The 19,627-nt window shown below is 33.8% G+C and overlaps 1 protein-coding gene across 1 annotated transcript in view; it reads right to left on the bottom strand.

Annotated features, from left to right (window-relative positions):
* Positions 1–19,627, bottom strand: part of LOC150109890 (uncharacterized) — a 117,996-nt gene that overhangs the window by 61,060 nt on the left and 37,309 nt on the right. The window contains exon 3 of the mRNA XM_090415696.1: positions 15,935–16,156. Coding sequence (XP_090271822.1) covers positions 15,935–16,156 — 222 coding nt within the window. The remainder of the gene's footprint in view (positions 1–15,934; positions 16,157–19,627) is intronic.

Here is a 19,627-nt window from a genome sequence, read left to right as displayed (position 1 = left end):
TTACTAATTCATTAAAAAATAAAATAAAAAATAAATAAATAATAAAATAGTAACAGAATAACAGAAGTTCAGAGTATCAGAATTCTGCCTTTTGGCATAATGTTTTTTTTTTCATTTTTAAAGATATGTTTTTTTGGGTCTTTTTTTTTTTTTTTGAAGAGTACATTTAAATTTCTACTTGCAGATGTTTCATTCCATTTTTCATGTTCTTGACTATCAAGGATCATTTGCAGGAAAAAAATATAAAATGATAATTACTGTTTTATCATCATCAATTTCTTGATATGTACCCTCAAGGAGGGTTCATGCTATTATGATAGCATGATAGCACTACATAATTAACTTTGTAATTATTAATCTCTTATAAATTTTCTTCCAAATTATTCTATAACTTGTTAGCCCACTAATTTTGTCATATCTAACATTACGTGTTAGATATTTCTAAGGCATGTTTGACTAAATCCATCCACCTAGACCATGGTGGTCTAGGTGGATTGATCAGGAAAGAGATCCAGATGGTCTTCATCTGGGTCTCTTTCCTGCCATCAAATACCTGTTTCATTAATCTTTCCTGTCCCATTCTGTTTAAGTGACCATACCACCTTAGATTAGCTTTGCCCTCACATTCTTCAATGCAAACAATATCGTTACTTTTTAATGCCTTCATTTTTAATATGATTCTACCATTGATGCCATCTTTCAGGCCCTTAATTTTTCCAACTTTCATATCTGTGGTCCCTAATGTTTGATCAAATGCTTGATCCCCACCATACCAGTTTTCCTTATTCTGATGCCTATTTCAATATTTAAGTTACCACCTTCAAAAAACTGTACCTAAATAGCTGAAATATTAACTTGTTCTATAGGCTCTTTATTCAGAATGTAGCTGAAGTTTTCTATGTTCCTGTCTATTTTTATATTTTTAGTCTTTTTATTGCTGACTTTCATGCCAAATTTGTTACAGCTTTTATTCAATTTAGTTAGAGAATCTGGAGACTTGCATTGTTTAGGAGTACATCAACTACATAAAGTAAAGCAAAGAGCTAAGTTTGATATCTCCAATTCTAATATCAGGTTTATTTCCAGTTTATTTCATAATGCGATCCATATAGATGATGAATAAGAGTGGAGATAATGTGTATCCTTGTCTTAAACCTGATTTTAGATCAAACCTTCTTCCTGTATGTCCTTCAATTCTAACTGCTGATGTATGGTCCTGTATAATGTTATATTTACTCCATATAACTGTAGTGCTTTGAAAAGCTTTTCCCTGGGCACCTTGTCATATGCCTTTCAAGATTTAAAATATTTAATCCTTGTAATATTCCTATGTTTTCTCAAAAGTCTGTTGCAAAGTGAAAAACGTGATCATGACAACCTCTATTTGGCCTGAATCCATCTTGTTCTTCTTCCAGGTTCTCTTTCACAATTGTTCTCAGCCTCTTTTCAAGTATGTTTACATAAATCTTACCTGGAACACATGGTAGAGAAATTTCTCTACAATTCTCACATTCAGCTTTATTCCTTTTTTTAATAAATGGATACTAGGAGAGCTCTACAATCATATGGAATTTGGCCTTCTGACCAGGTCCTCTGAATTATAATGGGTAATCACTGCAAAACTTTTATATCTCCATGTTTAAGTATTTCTGGTCACATATCATCTACTAGTTCCTATCTTAATCAGTCACTAATTTCTTCAGAGTTTACCACTGTGACTCCAAGGTTTAGTTCCACATTTCAAGTTTTTGATGGCTTTTCCTACCACAAGTATTCATGTGTACTTGCGTTTACACTTTTTGCTATAGTTCTGTCATTGCTCCAGACATCTAGAATATCATTATCTTCAGTTTTCATGTTACCTTTATCATCTTTGATTCTTTTTACAGTACTCTTTCCTCCATTTCTAAGCTTTTTCAATAGCCTCCAGAAGATTTTGCTACTTTCCCGATATTTACCATCTATATTCTTACCAAAATCTCGCAATGGCTTTTGTTTAGTTTTTCATTTTATTTTTTGTTATACATTTTTTGTATTATGTTTTACTCTCAATTCTTGTAAGGCATTTTTAAGGAGGATTTTGGATTTCTCACATTTTGGATGAATAATCTAATGTGTGAACAATATTGTAAAGTATGGCAAATTTAGGATTTATATAGTGTTGGAAATTATACAGATAAGTAGTAATGTCCCGAGCAGAAAAAGAATACCTGGTTTATTTGATGCAGAAAAGGACATGAATGTAACGTGCTCAAACAGACAGGACTAAGTTAGCCGATGAAGATAGATCTGATCTTGCATGGAGATCTGGGTATTATCCAAGGTGAGGGAAAAGCTATGGATTTTCTTATGATAACCCTATTTTGGACAGTAATGTTGTTTCCATCCTAATGAAATATGGAAAGGATTATCAGTATTTAAACATTTAAACGGTTTAAGAATTTCAATATTGCAAGTTGTTAAATGATAAGAGAAATAGAGTGCACCCATAAGCAAAACCAGACTTGGAATTAGTGAGAGAAGGTCACTTATGAATAGCTGAATAGAAAAAGTTTGAAAGTACAGAAAAGCACAAACCCTGCAGTACTCCAATATTGACAAGAAAACCTGAAGAAAGGAAGCAATCTACGGTGGCATGTAATTAATAGATGAACAGAGAGGAAATAAGCAACCATATCTTCCATAGCTTGCGAGGTGTTTAAGGGTCAAAGCTGTATAATAGAGAGGAAACCTCCACATAGTTTGAAAGGAATGCAGAGAACTGACCAGGGCTTCTGACCTAATGTCCAATCTTCACCTTCTCGTGGTGCACCCTGTTGGGTATCTACCTGGATACTGAATGAACAAGGATGGGCTGGCAATTTGGGATTTAGCCGACTAAATTGTATTCTTATTGGTTAAACCAAAATAAAAAATGACGGTACAACATGACAAAATTTCACGCCAGCTGGGGCGTCGAATGGTTAAACAAGGTCCCCGTTGTTTTCGCCAGGAAACCAGGACGAACAGCGTAAAGTCAGTTACTGGAACAAATCTGAAAACACACTCCAACTCAAGATCACCAGAGTTAAAGATCAGTACTATCGACATAAGAAGCTTGAATGGCAAAGAAATGGAGCTAGCTAAGGAATTAGATAAGTACCAGATCAACATAATAAGGGTGACTGAAACAAAAAAGACAAAAACTGATGAGATCTTTCTGAGCAATAAATACAAAATGTTATATTCAGACAATGACAATCAAGGAAAAGAAGGAGTAGCCATAGTATTCAACACAAAATATGAGGCTAATATTCTTGAATGGCAGGCAGTCTCAAGTAGAGTGATGTGGGCAAATATGAGAATGGGGAACTGGATACTGAGACTTATTTGTGCCTATGGTGCCACAGAAGATTCTACTAAGGTAGAAGTGGAGGAATTTTTTGATGCTTTAGAAAAAGCAACTGACACAATGAAAAAGGAAAATTGGTCCTTATTGGGGATCTGAATAGCAGAGTAGAAAATGATTGTCAGACATACAAAAATATTTTGGGAAAATTTGAAGAAAAGAACAAAGCAAATAATAATGGCAAATACCTGTTGGATTTCTGCTCAGGACATGGACTGGTTATTACTAACACCATGTTCCAACATAAAAATGTGCACAAATTCACATGGAGAGAAGAGGCAAGGAATAAGAAAAGTCTCACTGACTATGACTATGTTATTGTTGATAGTGATGTTTTCTACCTGGTGCAGGACACCAGAGCATACAGAGGATTTGAAATTGGAAGTGATCACTATTTAGTCTTGAGTAGGATAAAATTGAATTTCATATTGAAAAGAATAACATGCAAGAAAGTTTTAAAGCGAATAAAAGTTGAGCAGCTCTCCGGTGGGAACTGTAGACTAACATACACAAAGATTATTGAAGAAAAAATGAAAGAGTTTGAGAACAGGAACCAAGCCGTGGAGATTCAATGGCAAGCCTTGAAGAAAACCCTGATTGATTCAGCCAGAGAGGCTTGTGGTGAGGTTGTCTGAAAGGATAGAATCAGGACTCCATGAAGTTAAAGAGGCAGTGAAGGAAAAGAAGAAATCATATCAAAAGTTCCTGGCTAATAATTCAGCTTTTGCTCTTAGAGAATACAGAGAAAAATGTAAAAAAGCAAAATATTGTGTAAAACTAGCTAAACAAAAGTCACTGGAGGACTTTGGCAAGAACATAGAAAATAAATATCAAGAAGGCGGTAAGATATTCTGATGGTTATTGAAGAAGCTTAGAAATGGAGGAAAGAGTGATGTAAAAAGAGTTAGAGATGATAAAGGTGACATGAAAGTGGGAGAAAAAGATATCCTTGAAGTATGGAGTAATTACTTCAAAAAATTGCTAAATGAAACAAGCAGTGATAGCACATTAGTAAAAAACACTCAACAGGCACACAGTCAGGAATACATATCCATACTTGAAGTAGAAAAATCCATCAAAGGCTTGAAATGTGGAAAGGCAGCATGAATAGATGATATTCGACCAGAAATGCTGAAGTATGGTGGTATAAAAGTCTTACAGTGGTTGCACTGCATAGTTCAGAAAGCCTGGACAGAGGGACAAATTCCCGATGATTGGAGTAGAGCTCTAATAGTGCCCATATATAAAAAGTGAAATAAAACTGAATGTGAGCATTACAGAGGTATTTCCCTACTGAGTGTTCCTCTCAGGATCTATGCAAGTATACTTGAGAAACGGTTGAGAAGAATTGTGGAAGAAAAGCTTGGTGAAGAACAAGCTGGATTCAGTCCAAATAGAGGCTGTCAGGATCAGATCTTCACTTTATGACAAATAGTTGAGAAAGCATGGGAATATAACAAAGATCTGTATTTAAGTTTTGTTGATCTGGAAAAGGCATATGACAAGGTGCCAAGAGAGAAGCTATTCAATACGCTAAAGTTATATGGTGTCAATGGGGCATTCCATCAAGCAATACTTAGTCTTTATTTGAGTTGTATGTCGACAGTTAGAATTAAAGGAAGTACAGAAAGATGGTTTAATGTTAAATCTGGTGTGAGACAAGGATGTACATTATCCCCTCTGTTATTCATCATCTATATGAATCACATTATGAAGGAAAGTGGTATTAAACATGATATCAGAATTGGAGATGTTAATGTCAGCTCATTGCTTTATGCAGAAGATGTTGTACTTCTGAATAAATCCGCCACTAGTTTGCAAGATTCCCTGACTAAATTGAATAACTGTTGTAATTGATATGGTATGGAGGTCAGCATTAAAAAGACGAATACAATGAAAATAGGTAGAAATGCTGAACACGGCAACTGTGTTGTGAACGGAGAACCTGTGGAACAAGTAAAACATTTCAGCTACTTAGGCACGATTTTTAGTGAAGATGGTAAAATAAATATGGAAATAGACAACAGAATCAACAAAGCTGGTATGGTAGGAAGTCAGTTGAATAAATTCCTATGGAATAAGAGAGAAATTAGTCGGAATATTAAATTAGCTGTATACAAGACAGTGTTCAAACCAATTTTAACTTATCTGTCTGAGAGCTGGGTCAGAAGTAAAACACTTGACCGAAGACTGGAGACCGCAGATATGAGTCCTGAGAAAGATTAGAGGCGTGAACAGATAGTATCAATGGCAATATCATATTAAAAACGTATTAGGAAAGAACTTGACATTGTTGGCATCCTGGAGTGCGTTAGCAGAGCTAATCTCAAGCGGTATGGTCACTTAAACAGAATGGGAGAGGAAAGATTAGCAAAACAAGTGTTATCTGCCAGGTTGGCAGGAAAACGACCCAGAGGAAGACCAATAGGTGGATTGATACGGTACAATGTGCCTTATACGATAGAAATATAAGGTCTGATAATGATAATATTGGAGTCTTGACAAGTATTAGACTGATTTGGAGGAAAATTGTAGATAGGAAGTTAGTAATGATGTAAATTTTTCATGTAATACTATCATATCCTGTAGACCCCTTAAGGGTACATGTCAGGAATTTGATGATGATGAATAACCAACTGTTATTAAGGCAACCGAATCCATATAAGTAGTCAATGATTAACTGGTGGGTTTGCGTCTAGCTGGTAAAGAAGTTGACTTCCAATTTTTTTTGCCATTATTTCTGGGCAGACTAGGTTAGTGTAACTGGATGATAGCTTGATGGCTGTTTTTTAACCACGTTTCTTTGGAATGGATTGGAATGCTTCAGGATTGATGACAGATATGTTGAAAGATTCTAAATGCAAACATAGAATAGATGTTAAATCTAGAACACGAGTTTTAAGCAAAATGAGAAAGGCAATATTATCAAGAGCAGAAGTCTTGTGGTTATATACACTAGTGAAAAATTTTACGATATTATTACAACAAAATACTACAGAAGGCACATGGTATGAGTGGATAGTCTACTGGTGAATCTTATATACTGAATATTTATAACTAGTTATTTAAGGAAATGACAACCCAGACCAACATAACTAAAATAAATTTAATTAATGCTCCCAATATTTTAGCAAAGTCAAATTGCCATCATCACGGAATACAATATGATAATGTGTGTATGCAGGAATTACACTGAGTAATAAGGCTGAAACATGCCAACTGAAAGTAAGCGTGAAGTCCTAAATAGTGCTATTCCATGCCTACAATGGACTAAAATGAGTGTTCTCAGCTGTTGGGCTGAAATAGGAGAATGAGAACTCCCCAAATTTGGGACATTTTCATGTAACCAAATTTGCTAAGGTTTGGGTAGTTTCTTAAAGAAGAAGATTCAAAGAATAGTCTTTCATATTTATATTTACCGCAACAGAGTAGAGTGGCCTTCTTCCAGCATATTCTGCAGGGGGAGGGGTCCAAAACATGGTCAGCAAGTGGCTATAGTAGTAGAAGCGATATAGTCCTTATGTTCAGCAATTCTGATGTTGACTGTCCTGCCTGTTTGGAGTGTATCTGGCCACCGTAGCATAGTTTACAACTACGAGGGACCTAGACCTGCTTGGTAAAACCTGAAAGGTCTAGGAAATCTGGCTTGTCTTTGGTGTGGCAGATAAGGGATGCCAAATTTTTATATGGTCTGTAAATGGTTGTAAGGTTGTATATTAAGTTAATTTTTTTTCAGATATGCCTTGGATATACAAGGTGATAACTTTGGTGTAGTTTCTGTTCTGGAGAGGAAAAGGGGATGTGTGGTTGGTTATGAGGTTTTTAATATTTTTTGAATATGGTGGGAATTATAGTCATTGGCTAAGATTTTGTAAATGTGGTCAAATTCAGTGGAGAGAGCTGTTATTTGAACTAATTAATTTAGCCATGTTATAGAGTTTTAATAACCCCATACTTTTGGGGGGGGGATTGAATGTTTGTGAGTGTATCTACCAGTGTGTGTGTGTGTGTGTGTGTGTGTGGATTTTCTGTAAACAGAGAATGCTATGGATCCATCAGGCTTGTGTGTAATTAAAGTGTCTAGGAAGGGTTGAACTTGTTATTTTCTTTTTCTAATGTGAACTGGATCCTGGGATGTTGATTGTTTAGATATATTCAAAAATGTTGAGAATATATAAAACACAGTCACACCACTACTGGAAATATTAAATTTATTTTTGTTAATATTAGTCGACATTGTAATTTCCTTAAATAACTTGTTAGTGTGAGTTAATCTTGGTAAAGTAGACACTATGCATGGTCATCAATGAAGAAATGGGAGAAGAATGCTCCTTTAGAGGAGAGAGATCAGCATTGTCTTTAGGTGGTGTTGCAATAACATCTGATTTTGGACTTATCTTTTTTGCAGGTTGAATACTACAACAAAAGAGTGTGAAGTTAGAATTTTAGTTTCAAGTTACTTTTTTTTTTTGTTTATGTGACTCCCACCAACAAAATTTGTAAACCCATATTACTATGGTGGGAAAAATGCAGTTTATCTGGGGGTTTTCCTCCCACAAGCAGGCAAACTGGCCCAGTGAACAAATGCCTCTAGAGACAGAGGATGCCTCTAGGAATAAGGAGTAACCAACCTATTCCATAGAATTTTGGGTCCAAATGCCTATACAGCAAAAAAAAAAATGTAGATCTGTGCGTGAGTATAAATTAGGATATATATATATATATATATATATTTATTTATAGTTGTCCCTTGAAGAATGCAGGTTTTAACTGTGTGGTTCCACTTACATCCAGTTTTTTTTCTAATAAATATATTGGAAAATTTTTTTGAGATTTGCAACAATTTAAAAATCTCGCAGACAAACTGCGCAGCATAGAAATATCAAAAAAATTAAGAAAAAGTTAGGTATGTCAGTGTTTCCCAAACTTTTTCAGTTCATGGCACCCTTACTGTATCAGGATTTATCCACAGTGCCCAAAGTCAGAACATAGGCCTACCTAACAGTTGCAGTGCTCAAGTTTCTGCAGTTAGGTTGGTTGAGTTAAAAAAATAAACTAAACATGCATTTCAAATTCACAAACAATTTATGTAAAAAGTATTAAATAAATATATATTTTGAACAATCAAATCATTGAATAAATAAATAAATTGTAATGAGTGCTCCAGGAACCATAGTGCACAGTTTGGGAACCAATGATGTATGTTATGAATGCATAAAATATATGCAAATACTAGTCTATTTTATCATTTACTACCATAAAGTATACACAGATCTATTATAAAAAAAGTTAAACCTTATCAAAAATTATGCACACAAACACTTACAGACCGTACATGGCCATTTGCATTCAAAAGAAATGTAAACAAACGTAAAGGATGCAGTATTAAATAATAACTGCACAAAATTAACTGTTATTGATTAGTTAAATTAATTAATTAGCAGGAAATAAAAATTCTATATCAATTCATTCATTAGTGTATAGGCTAGGCTATTGTGAAACAATCGTATAGATTACACTAGGCTATCATATTGAAGCAGCAGCAATCATATTGCTGCTGCTTTATTATCAATGCATAAATCGTTATACCTGTAAATAAATATTAATTTCTTTTTCAGATTATCTTTTCATTTTGTCTAGTATTAGTAATACATATAACATCTACAATGTTTTGTATCATATAAGACAGTGTTGATGCATTTGCAGGCATAGACTTCTGCGGCTAATTGGTTCAAAGGATATATTTTGGTGATTACACCACATTTTTTATTATTCAGTTATACAAAATACTGAAATAATATTAAACAGTATTTTGAACAATCAAATCATTGAATGAATAAATAAATTGTAATGAGTGCACAGTTTAAGAACCAATAATGTATGTTATGAATGCATAAATTATATGCAGATACTAGTCTATTTTATCAGTTACTTCAGTATTTTGTATAACTGAATAATAAAATATTATTTTAATATATTATAATTATAATTATTATATAATAATTATAATACCATATTATATTATAAAAATGTTTTAATTATATATATTAATATTAATATTAATATAAATATAAATATAAATATATATTAATATTAATAATTATATTATAATATATTATAATTATATTAATATAATTTTAAAATACTACTTTAATAAAATATTAAAATAATATTATTTCAGTATTTTATATAACTGAATAATAAAAAATGTGGTGTAATCACTGAAATATATCTTTTGAATATTGATGCAGGTATTGACAGACATATGATTCATCATGTAAACAGATGACATAAACTAAAGATATCGATAAATACAGTATAGTACTGTAAATTTATTTTCTCTTCCTTATGATTTTCTTAATAACTTAATAATTTTCAATAATAACAATGAAAAGCAGGAGTAGATCTCATGGAGAGCATTGCATTTGCCATTACTATTGTACCAAAGATCATGTGACTAACAGTGGCTTGGATGCGAAGAATTTATTCAGTAGGAAAGGAAATTTAGATAAGGTAATAGAGATGTCCACATCTACAGCATTGAAAAGCCTGCTTAACAAAAGATCAAGTGTGTTTGGAAATTGGAGAGGTTTAATAGGTATTCTCGTTGGATAGCTCAATAATCTGTGAACGAGTGTTCTGCTTCATCAGTGGAAATGAATAAGATGAGCCAGTGAATGTTGAGATTCCCAAGGAGATGACTTCCCTCTTTGGAAATTTGGATTGTAGAAAATCAAGCTTCAAAGACAGAATAAAAAATAAATAAATAAAAATAAAATAAAAAAAAAAGATCAGTCAAGGAGAACAGCTGATAGCAATTATTCAACTAAATATAAGTAAAAGTAAATATAAGTAAATATAAATATAAGTAAAAGTTTTAAAGCGAATAAAAGTTGAGCAGCTCTCAGATGTGAACTGTAGACTGAAATATACAAAGATGATTGAAGAAAAAATGAAAGAGTTTGAGAACAGGAACCAAACCTTGGAGATTCAGTGGCAAGCCTTAAAGAAAACCTTGATTGATTCAGCCAGAGAGGCATGTGGTGAGGTAGTCTTCAAGGATAGAAAAATCAGAACTCCATGGTGGACACAGGAAGTTAAAGAGGGAGTGAAGGAAAAGAAGAAAGCATATCAAACATTCCTGGCAAATAAGTCAGCTTTTGCTTTTAGAGAATACAGAGACAAATGTAAGAAAATGAAACACCTGGTAAAACTAGCTAAACAAAAGTCATGGGAAGACTTTAACAAGAACACAGAAAATAAATATCAAGAAAGTGGTAAGATATTCTGGAGGTTGTTGAAGAAGCTTAGAAATGGATGAAAGAATGCTGTAAAATAAGTTAGAGATGATAAAGGTGATATGAAAATGGGAGAAAAAGATATCCTTGAAATATTGAGTAATTACTTCTCAATATTTCAAGAAAAATTGCTAAATGAAAGAAGCAGTGATAGCACAGTGGTAAAAAACACTCAACGGCATACAGTCAAGAATACATATCCAAACTTGAAGTAGAAAAAGCCATCAAAGGCTTGAAATGTGGAAAGGCAGTAGGAATAGATGATATTCGACCACAAATGCTGAAGTATGGTGGCATAAAAGTCTTACAGTGACTACACTGCATAGTTCAGAAAGCCTGGACACAGGGAAGAATTCCCGATGATTGGAGTAGAGCTCTAATAGTACCCATATATAAAAAGGGAAATAAAACTGAATGTGAGAATTACAGAAGTATTTCCCTACTGAGTGTTGTTCCCGGCAAGATCTATACAAGTACACTTGAGAAACGGTTGAGAAGAATTGTGGAAGAAAAGCTTGGTGAAGAACAAGCTGGATTCAGGCCAAATAGAGGATGTCAGGATCAGATCTTCACTTTACAACAAATAGATGAGAAAGCATGGGAATATAACAAAGATCTGTATTTAAGTTTTGTCGATCTGAAAAAGGCATATGACAAGTTGCCAAGAGAGAGAAGCTATTCAATATGCTACAGTTATATGGTGTCAACGGGGCATTATATCAAGCAATGTTAAGTCTGTATTTGAGTTGTAAGTCAGCAGTTAGAATTGAAGGAAGTACAGGAAGATGGTTTAATGTTAAATCTGGTGTGAGACAAGAATGTACATTATCCCCTCTGTTATTCATTATCTACATGGATCACATTATGAAGGAAAGTAGTATTAAACATGATATCAAAATTGGAGATGTTAATGTCAGCTCTTTGCTTTATGCAGACGATGTTATACTTCTAAATAAATCTGCTACAAGTTTGTAAGATTCCCTAATTAAATTGAATAACCGTTGTAATAGATATGGTATGAAGGTCAAAGACAATGAAAATAGGTAGAATTATTGAAAATGTCAACTGTGTTGTGAACGGGAAACCTGTGGAACAAGTAAAACATTTCAGCTACTTAGGCATGATTTTTAGTGAAGATGGTAAATTAAATAGGGAAATAGACAACAGAATCAACAAAGCTGGTATGTTAGGAAGCCAAATGAATAAATTCATATGGAATAAGAGAGAAATTAGTTGGAACACTAAATTAACTGTATACAAGACAGTGTTCAAACCAGTTTTAACTTATGGATCTGAGAGCTGGGTCAGAAGTAAAACACTTGACCAAAGACTAGAGACCGCAGATATAAAAGTCCTGTGAAAGATTACAGGCATGAACAGATTGCATCAATGGCAATATCATATTAAAAATGAGGATATTAGGAAAGAACTTGACATTGTCAGCATACAGGAATGCGTTAGCAGAGCTAATCTCAGGTGGTATTGTCATTTAAACAGAATGGGCAAGGAAAGATTAGCAAAACAAGTGTTCTCTGCCTGGTTGGCAGGAAAATGATCCAGAAGAAGACCAAGATATAGGTGGATTGATACGGTACAAAGTTCCTTGGAGGATAGAGATATAAGATCTGATAATGTTGGAGTCTTGACAAGTAACAGACTGATTTGGAGGAAAATTGTAAATAGGAAATTAGTAATGATGTAAATTTTTCATGTAGTACTATCATATCCTGTACACCCCTTGAGGGTACATGTCAGGAATTTGATGATGATGATGATGATGATATAAGTAAAAGTAATTCTGAGGTCTCTCAGGCCAAAATAAAAACAGGGTATTCAAGTTTTAACATTCTCCGACAAGGAATGTCAAATCTGTAAACTTATACATTTTAGCTGTCAACAGTTAAATTGTCCTCTTTACACTGTTTTGTGTTTTTAGCAAAACAGAAAACAATAATGGCACCACTTAGATGTCTTGAAAACACATTCACTCAAATATGTGAAAACTATTCTTCCATCAGCTAAAATTAGCTACCATTAGCTAAAAAATTAGCTAATCAAAAGTAACGGGAAGAATTGGGTAAGAGCAATGAAAATAAATATCAGGAAGGTGATAAATCTTCTGAAGGCTATTGGAAAAGCTCAGAAATGGAGGAATGAGTACTGTAAAAGGAATTAGAAATAATAAAGGAGACATAGCAGGACATCTAGCTCAAGGAATGGACAATAGATGGACCAGAAAATTAATAGAATGGATACCAACTGGAAAGAGAAGACAAGGACAGCCAGAAACAAGATGAGCAGATGAAATAGAAAAACTGGCTGGAAGGAGATGGATGGTGGAAGCAGAAAACAAGGAAAAATTGAAAGATCATGGGGGAAGCCTTCACATTCAGCAGTGGATGAAAAATGGCTGGGAAAAGAAGAAAGAAGGCATGAGGATAAAGATATTCTTTATGTATGAAGTATTTCAGTGGTGTTGTGTTTGCATTTAGGTTGAGTGTGCTGTTGTGTGGCTTATGCAACTTGCATACAAAATTCATTTCAATTTGACTATGTTTGCAGTTTTATCAGTTCTTAATTAGTCCAATGCAATTAATTGTAGGATAACTTTGAATACTTTAATTTATCAATTAATATAACTTTAAATATGAAAAGCATAAAGAAGCATAAATGAACAATAGCTATGTTTCATGAGCATTACTGTGAGAAGCACAAAAGGTTTACGCTTCATGGTGAGATTAGATTATCATTAGCAAATACTGGAGTACGACAAATAATTTGAATTTTGAAACAATTTTTAAATGCAGCCATATAATATGCATAGAAATTGGAAAAAATAATCACTTGGGAAATAATTAATTTTTAGGATTGAACCATAGAGAGGCAGAAATAATTCATTTTATTTACTTATTATACACAAGTTCCAACCTCCTTTGACTATAATCATAGAATCCACAAAAGCTCTGGGAGAAAATGATACATTCAGATCAGTAACACTGTTTTCCATTATAAATATAGACAAAAAAAGTTAAAATTATTTATAAAAAATTATATATATTAAAAACTTGTCTATATCACTATCCTAAACACATCTGTTCACACTTCACGCACACAAAACGGATGAAACTCAGAAAACAAAAATAGAAATTCGTGACAAATGACAACGTTCATTTGGAGTGGTTGACACGATAACTAATCACAATCACTGATTTCTGGTTGTTATTGTCTCAGCACGCACACACTCTGCCTCGCCTTCTGAATGGTTTAAAACCACTGGAATGTCATGAATTTGATCCACTGTGCCATCTATACATCTCTTCAAAGGGATCAAAGGGGTCTGTATTTGTGACTGCACACCCAGGTTATTAATGCCAATGTGATGTAATATTTACATGTTGAAAAGTGTAAACATTACATCATGAAGAATTATATATTGTGTTTAATTTTAGGAATCACACCAAGCCAGGAAACAATTGGAGGGGGGGGGGGGGTTAACAGTAATAAATGCAAAAATATAATATCAGTGATATTGCTAATCTGCACTGCACACCCAGAATATATCCTCCTGGAATAATTACTTTGAAAAATTGCTAAATGAAACGAGCAGTGACAGCATGGCAGTAGAAAATACTCAACAGGAACACCATCTGTTGTTTTCATAACTTACTATGAGGTGAGGTCATTACCTCCCCCACGCTCAACCATGTGTAATTGTATGTGAAATGATGTATTCTTAAAACCAGTTTGCCTGCTTTGCAGGAAAAAAAAACCCCAGATAAACTGGGGAGGAAAATCTTGCAGTCCACACCCAAGACAGGCTAACTTGGCTACATCTGAGAAAGATCCTTAGCTCTTCATGTCGGCGATGAGAATTGAACGCAGAACACTCCTTTCCCAAGCATATGGTTGCGGAGCGCATAACCACTTGGACAGAAGACAAAAATATAAGATCTGATAATACTGGAATGTTGACAGGTAACAGGCTAATCTGGAGGGAAACTATTGATAGGAAGTTAGTAATGATGCAACTTTTCATGTAGTACTATCATAAGATCCTGTACATGTCAATAATCTGATGATGATATTCTTCCCCTGTGACTCACTGAAGGGGTAGAATAAGAGAAAGGACAAAAAAGGCAGTTTACCAGCTAATTATAGGAAAGTGCACATGGACACACATATGAACACTTTATAAAGAAGAAACCATGGAGCTTATCAACAAACATAAAAGATTAGATAGCAGCAAGAAATCACCAAATGAACAACTGAATAACATTTTTTTTTTTGGATCAACATTATGAATAATAGTTTGTTTAATTTTAATTAATCAGCAGAAGTAAGTAAAGTTATGATATTGTTAATATACTGCCTGTTAATTGAATGTGTTTTTCAACCTTTCTGTTTTGGACGATGAAAATTTTGGATTTCCACAGGAAAAATTCCTGCCACCTACATATTAGAATGGCTAAAATGTCTTCAGTTGAAAAGCCTTTATGAAGGTTCCCTATAGGATTTGAACCTAGATCATACCACAATAGTGCATTATCTCTGTGAATGAAGTATGGAGACATTCCATGATTGAATTTCATACATTAACTGATGCACAGTAATATAATGCACGGTGTAAAGAAGTCAATGAAAAGAAAACATACAAAATTATGTAAAAACGTTATTTTGAAAATCATCTACAAGTCATTTCTTCATCAGTGAAAAAAATTTACCCCATTTAAACAGAAAAAAAAAAAGAGTGAACTTTCTTATTAACCTTGGGTCATAATATAAAGGAATCCATTTATTCTCAAACCCAAAGATATCCCAAGAAATTAGAAACAAGGTTAGCCTCTCCTCTACCCATCTTTCAAATAAAGTAATGTTCCACTCTTTCTTCACAAGAGAAATCATCAAACACTAAATAATGGAATGATTTTAAATGCTAGTTTGTAAATACAGCATATAAGATAATTATACAAGATGGATATCAGAATTAAGCAGGCTGCATGTAAGCTGTCTGGGTAGCCATGGTTTGACTACAAGCTGTACAGGAAACTGAAGAGAATTTTCTTCAGTTATTACTTTATGTATTAAATATTTTAGGCTTTAAATTATTTAGCAGAGAGAGAGAGAGAGAGAGAAATAAAAATAAAAAATAAAAAAAGCCTAAAGGCAAATTATAATTTTTTAATTAAAAAATTAGGTGATGGCTATGTAATTATGATGCTTCTCAGACAACCTGGTAAAAAATTCTTACTTTTATTTTCTGATGTTTTTATAGCTGATCGTTCTTCTTCTACATCTTCCTCATCTTCTTCACAATTAGATATAATGGACAACTTTTTGATACTTCTTCTGCCACGGGCAGATCTGCGTCCACGCCCACGTCCTTTTCCTTTAAGTTTTAGTGGGATGTTCTTACGGACTGTTTGACTTGCAGTAGATCCTGTATTGCTCTCAGAATCCAACTCTAAATCATCTAAAGAAACAACACAGATGAGCAAATACTACTTAAAGTATGAAAAGTGAACCATCACTTTAAAAATTAGTTCTAAAACTTATTGAAAGAATACAATGTTAGTACTACAATACAATAATTCCACAGTTTTTGATGAGTCAGAAGCCTATTTGTAACCAGGCAGTAGTCAATTAACTAGTGAAACAGCTTAGACTTTAGGCATGGACAGATGCCTATTATGAAACAAATCCTAACAAAAGTAGAAACAGAATGCTTAGGAATAGAGAGTAATGGAATAGAAAAAGAGGACTACAAAACTGAAACAAAGAAATGGAAAATATAACTAAAACCAAAAAAAAAAGACATGGCAAAATTCCAAGACAATACAAAAGAAATAGTTCAATTAAAATTTTTGGGGGGGGAAAAAAAAAAAGAGAAAGAGAGAGATGGAAGGGAAGTAGAAAAGGATATATCTAAACCACAATCAAAAAAAGATAAAACAGTAAAATGCATGCACAAAGAAATAAAAGAAAAAGGTAAAAATGCAAATGATAGATTTAGATGGGTAAGTAACCTATTTTCAAAATCATTGGACTGATGATAATGAAGTAAAACTTTATAATGACCTAACAAAAAATATTACATCAGAAGATGATCCACAGAGTTCAGTGAAATCATCAAATGAAATTTCAGAACAATATAATATGAGAAGAAAAAAAAAAACAGCTAATGCCTTTTTCTGTTCCCGTATAGGGAATAGGCGAGGCCATTTTAGCCCAATATAACTTTTGGAGACTGAGTGAGCAGTTCGATCTCCACTGGTAGTCAATCAGAGATAGGTGGCCAAAGGTTATCGCTGATTAATCGGTATGCAGTGAAGAAGGTGGCTAACAAATGCGGCTAGCTCGTGGTCCCTAACACAATATTTTTAATGTCTGAAAATAGTGTTGGTTTGATGGCGAATTTTCTTGAGTTTACAGGAAGAAAAACCTGAGTTTCGGAGAAGAAACCCACTTGCCTGTGCCAGAGATCGACTAACTCGGGAACCAGTTGAAAAAAGGCTTAGAAATTGTTCCTCTAGTTGGCGACTAGATTTGAATCCCCAAGTCTTTCTTCTTGTGGTCAAGCGCCATAAAGTGCAAATGGCAATTCAAAAATAAAAATAGTGGCTTTTGAAGGAGAAAACCCAATAAGAAGTAAAACAAGGATGGATAATAAAATATTAGCATCAAGTAAGTACTTTCATGATAAATATCAAATTTTATTAAAGTATATTAGCATAACAAATAATACATTTAAACCATCCCTGTACAAAAACATACCAGACTCAAACTATATAGTGTTCTGTCTAAACCAACTTTCTTATATGGAAATGAAACATGAACCATAAAGAAAAATGAAAAACAAATTCAAACAGCAGAAATGAAATTTCTTAGAAAAAAATAGCTGGATATACAAAGTGGGACCATAAAATAACCTGAAATTTTGCAAACCCTGAATATAAAACTCATTAACTACTATAAGTAATGTTGCTTATATGGTATGGCACAAAAAAACCAGCACTGAACTTCGACACCCCCCCCCCCTTCAGTACACACTTTATGAGATATGCCATTTGACTGCATGCACATTAATAAAAGAGCATGTGTAGAGTCTATGGCATTGCATTTAGTTGCAGCAATGGTGTTGACATTGGAAGAAAAGACATTTATTGTTGAGCATTATTTTCATTTATACAGAGTTGGTAGACCAAATGTCCCAAGCCAACAACAGGTTTGTGAGCAATTAGTTCATTTCTGAAAGCGTGTCCAAAGCAATAGTGTCATCACTGCTTTAACTGAGAGGCCTATTTATCACAACACTTACTCATTTCAAGATTCACATAATTCCCATACCCTTCATGCTCTCCTGATCTCACATCACTTGATGACTTCATTTGGAGTATTCAAAGAATGTGAAAATTGACAATTCCACCAAGTGATGGTGAAAGTGAAAGAATTCCACCACGACTTGGCTTCAAACTTTGATGAGCTAGGGGAATAAAATTACATGATACGTCCAGCAGATGTCCCAACCCGAAAGCATATCGTGAGTGCTTTATTCAACTAAGATTTTGTCAATAGTCATGGATGTATAGAAAGGACCATTATCCAGATCAGTTTCAATTGTTATTAAGGTCTCATCGGTAGGAGCCAGACTCAGAAGTGACACCAAGGTTGAAATAATGCAGAAGACATATTTCCATATACAAGTAGTCAAAAGGTGACACACCTTATTATACCAGTCGTGATGTTCTTCACACACAAATTTTTATTTGCTTATACTTGGATAAAGGACTAAACAAAGAATATAATTTCTTGGCATCTTTAATTTATAACATAACCAAGTGAAAAAACTTTCACACATCCTTCACTACTCCAGAGTATTTTTTTAATAAAGTATGACACCTTTTGGCTGCTTGTATATGGAAATATGACTTCTACATTACTTCAACCTTGGTATCACTTCTGGATCTAGCTCCCACAGATGAAACCTCAATAAAAGACTAAACCAGTTTGGGTTGGCCCTTCCCATAATGAATAGGAAGACATCATCAAATTCCTAACATGTACCCTCAAGGGGTGTACAGGATATGATAGTACTACATGAAAAATTTACATCATTACTAACTCCCTATCTACAATTTTCCTCCAAATCAGCCTATTACTTGTCAAGACTCCAATATTATAATTATCAGATCTCAGATTTCTATTGTCTAAGGCACATTGTACCATATCAATCCACCTATATCTTGGTCTTCCTCCGGGTCATTTTCCTGCCAACCTGGCAGAGAACACTTGTTTTGCTAATCTTTCCTCGTCCATTCTGTTTAAGTGACTGTACCACCTGAGATTAGCTCTGCTAACGCATTCCTGGATGCCGACAATGTCAAGTTCTTTCCTAATATCGTTTTTAATATGATATTGCCATTGAGGCCATCTGTTCACGCCTCTAATCTTTCTCAGGACTCTCATATCTGCGGTCTCTAGTCTTTGGTCAAGTGTTTCACTTCTGACCCAGCTCTCAGATCCATAAGTTAAAACTGGTTTGAACATTGTATACAGCTAATTTAGTGTTCCAACTAATTTTTCTCTTATTCCATATGAATTTATTCAATTGACTTGCTACCATACCAGCTTTGTTGATTCTGTTGTCTATTTCCCTATTTAATTTACCATCTTCACTAAAAATCGTGCCTAAGTAGCTGAAATGTTTTACTTGTTCCACAGGTTCCTTGTTCACAACACAGTTGATATTTTCAACAATTCTACCTATTTTCATTGTCTTTGACTTTTTAATGCTGACCTTCATACCATATCTATTACAACAGTTATTCAATTTAGTCAGGGAATCTTGCAAACTTATAGGAGATTTATTTAGAAGTATAATATCATCCGCATAAAGCTGACATTAACATCTCCAATTCAGATATCATGTTTAATACTACTTTCC

Source organism: Typopeltis vanoorti, chromosome 1, assembly GCF_054136105.1.
Source record: "Typopeltis vanoorti isolate ZY-2024b chromosome 1, IOZ_Tvanoo_1.0, whole genome shotgun sequence".
Lineage (NCBI taxonomy): Eukaryota > Metazoa > Arthropoda > Arachnida > Uropygi > Thelyphonidae > Typopeltis > Typopeltis vanoorti.
The sequence above is the reverse complement of the archived record's forward strand: the minus strand, read 5'-3'. Positions and strand labels throughout refer to the sequence as shown.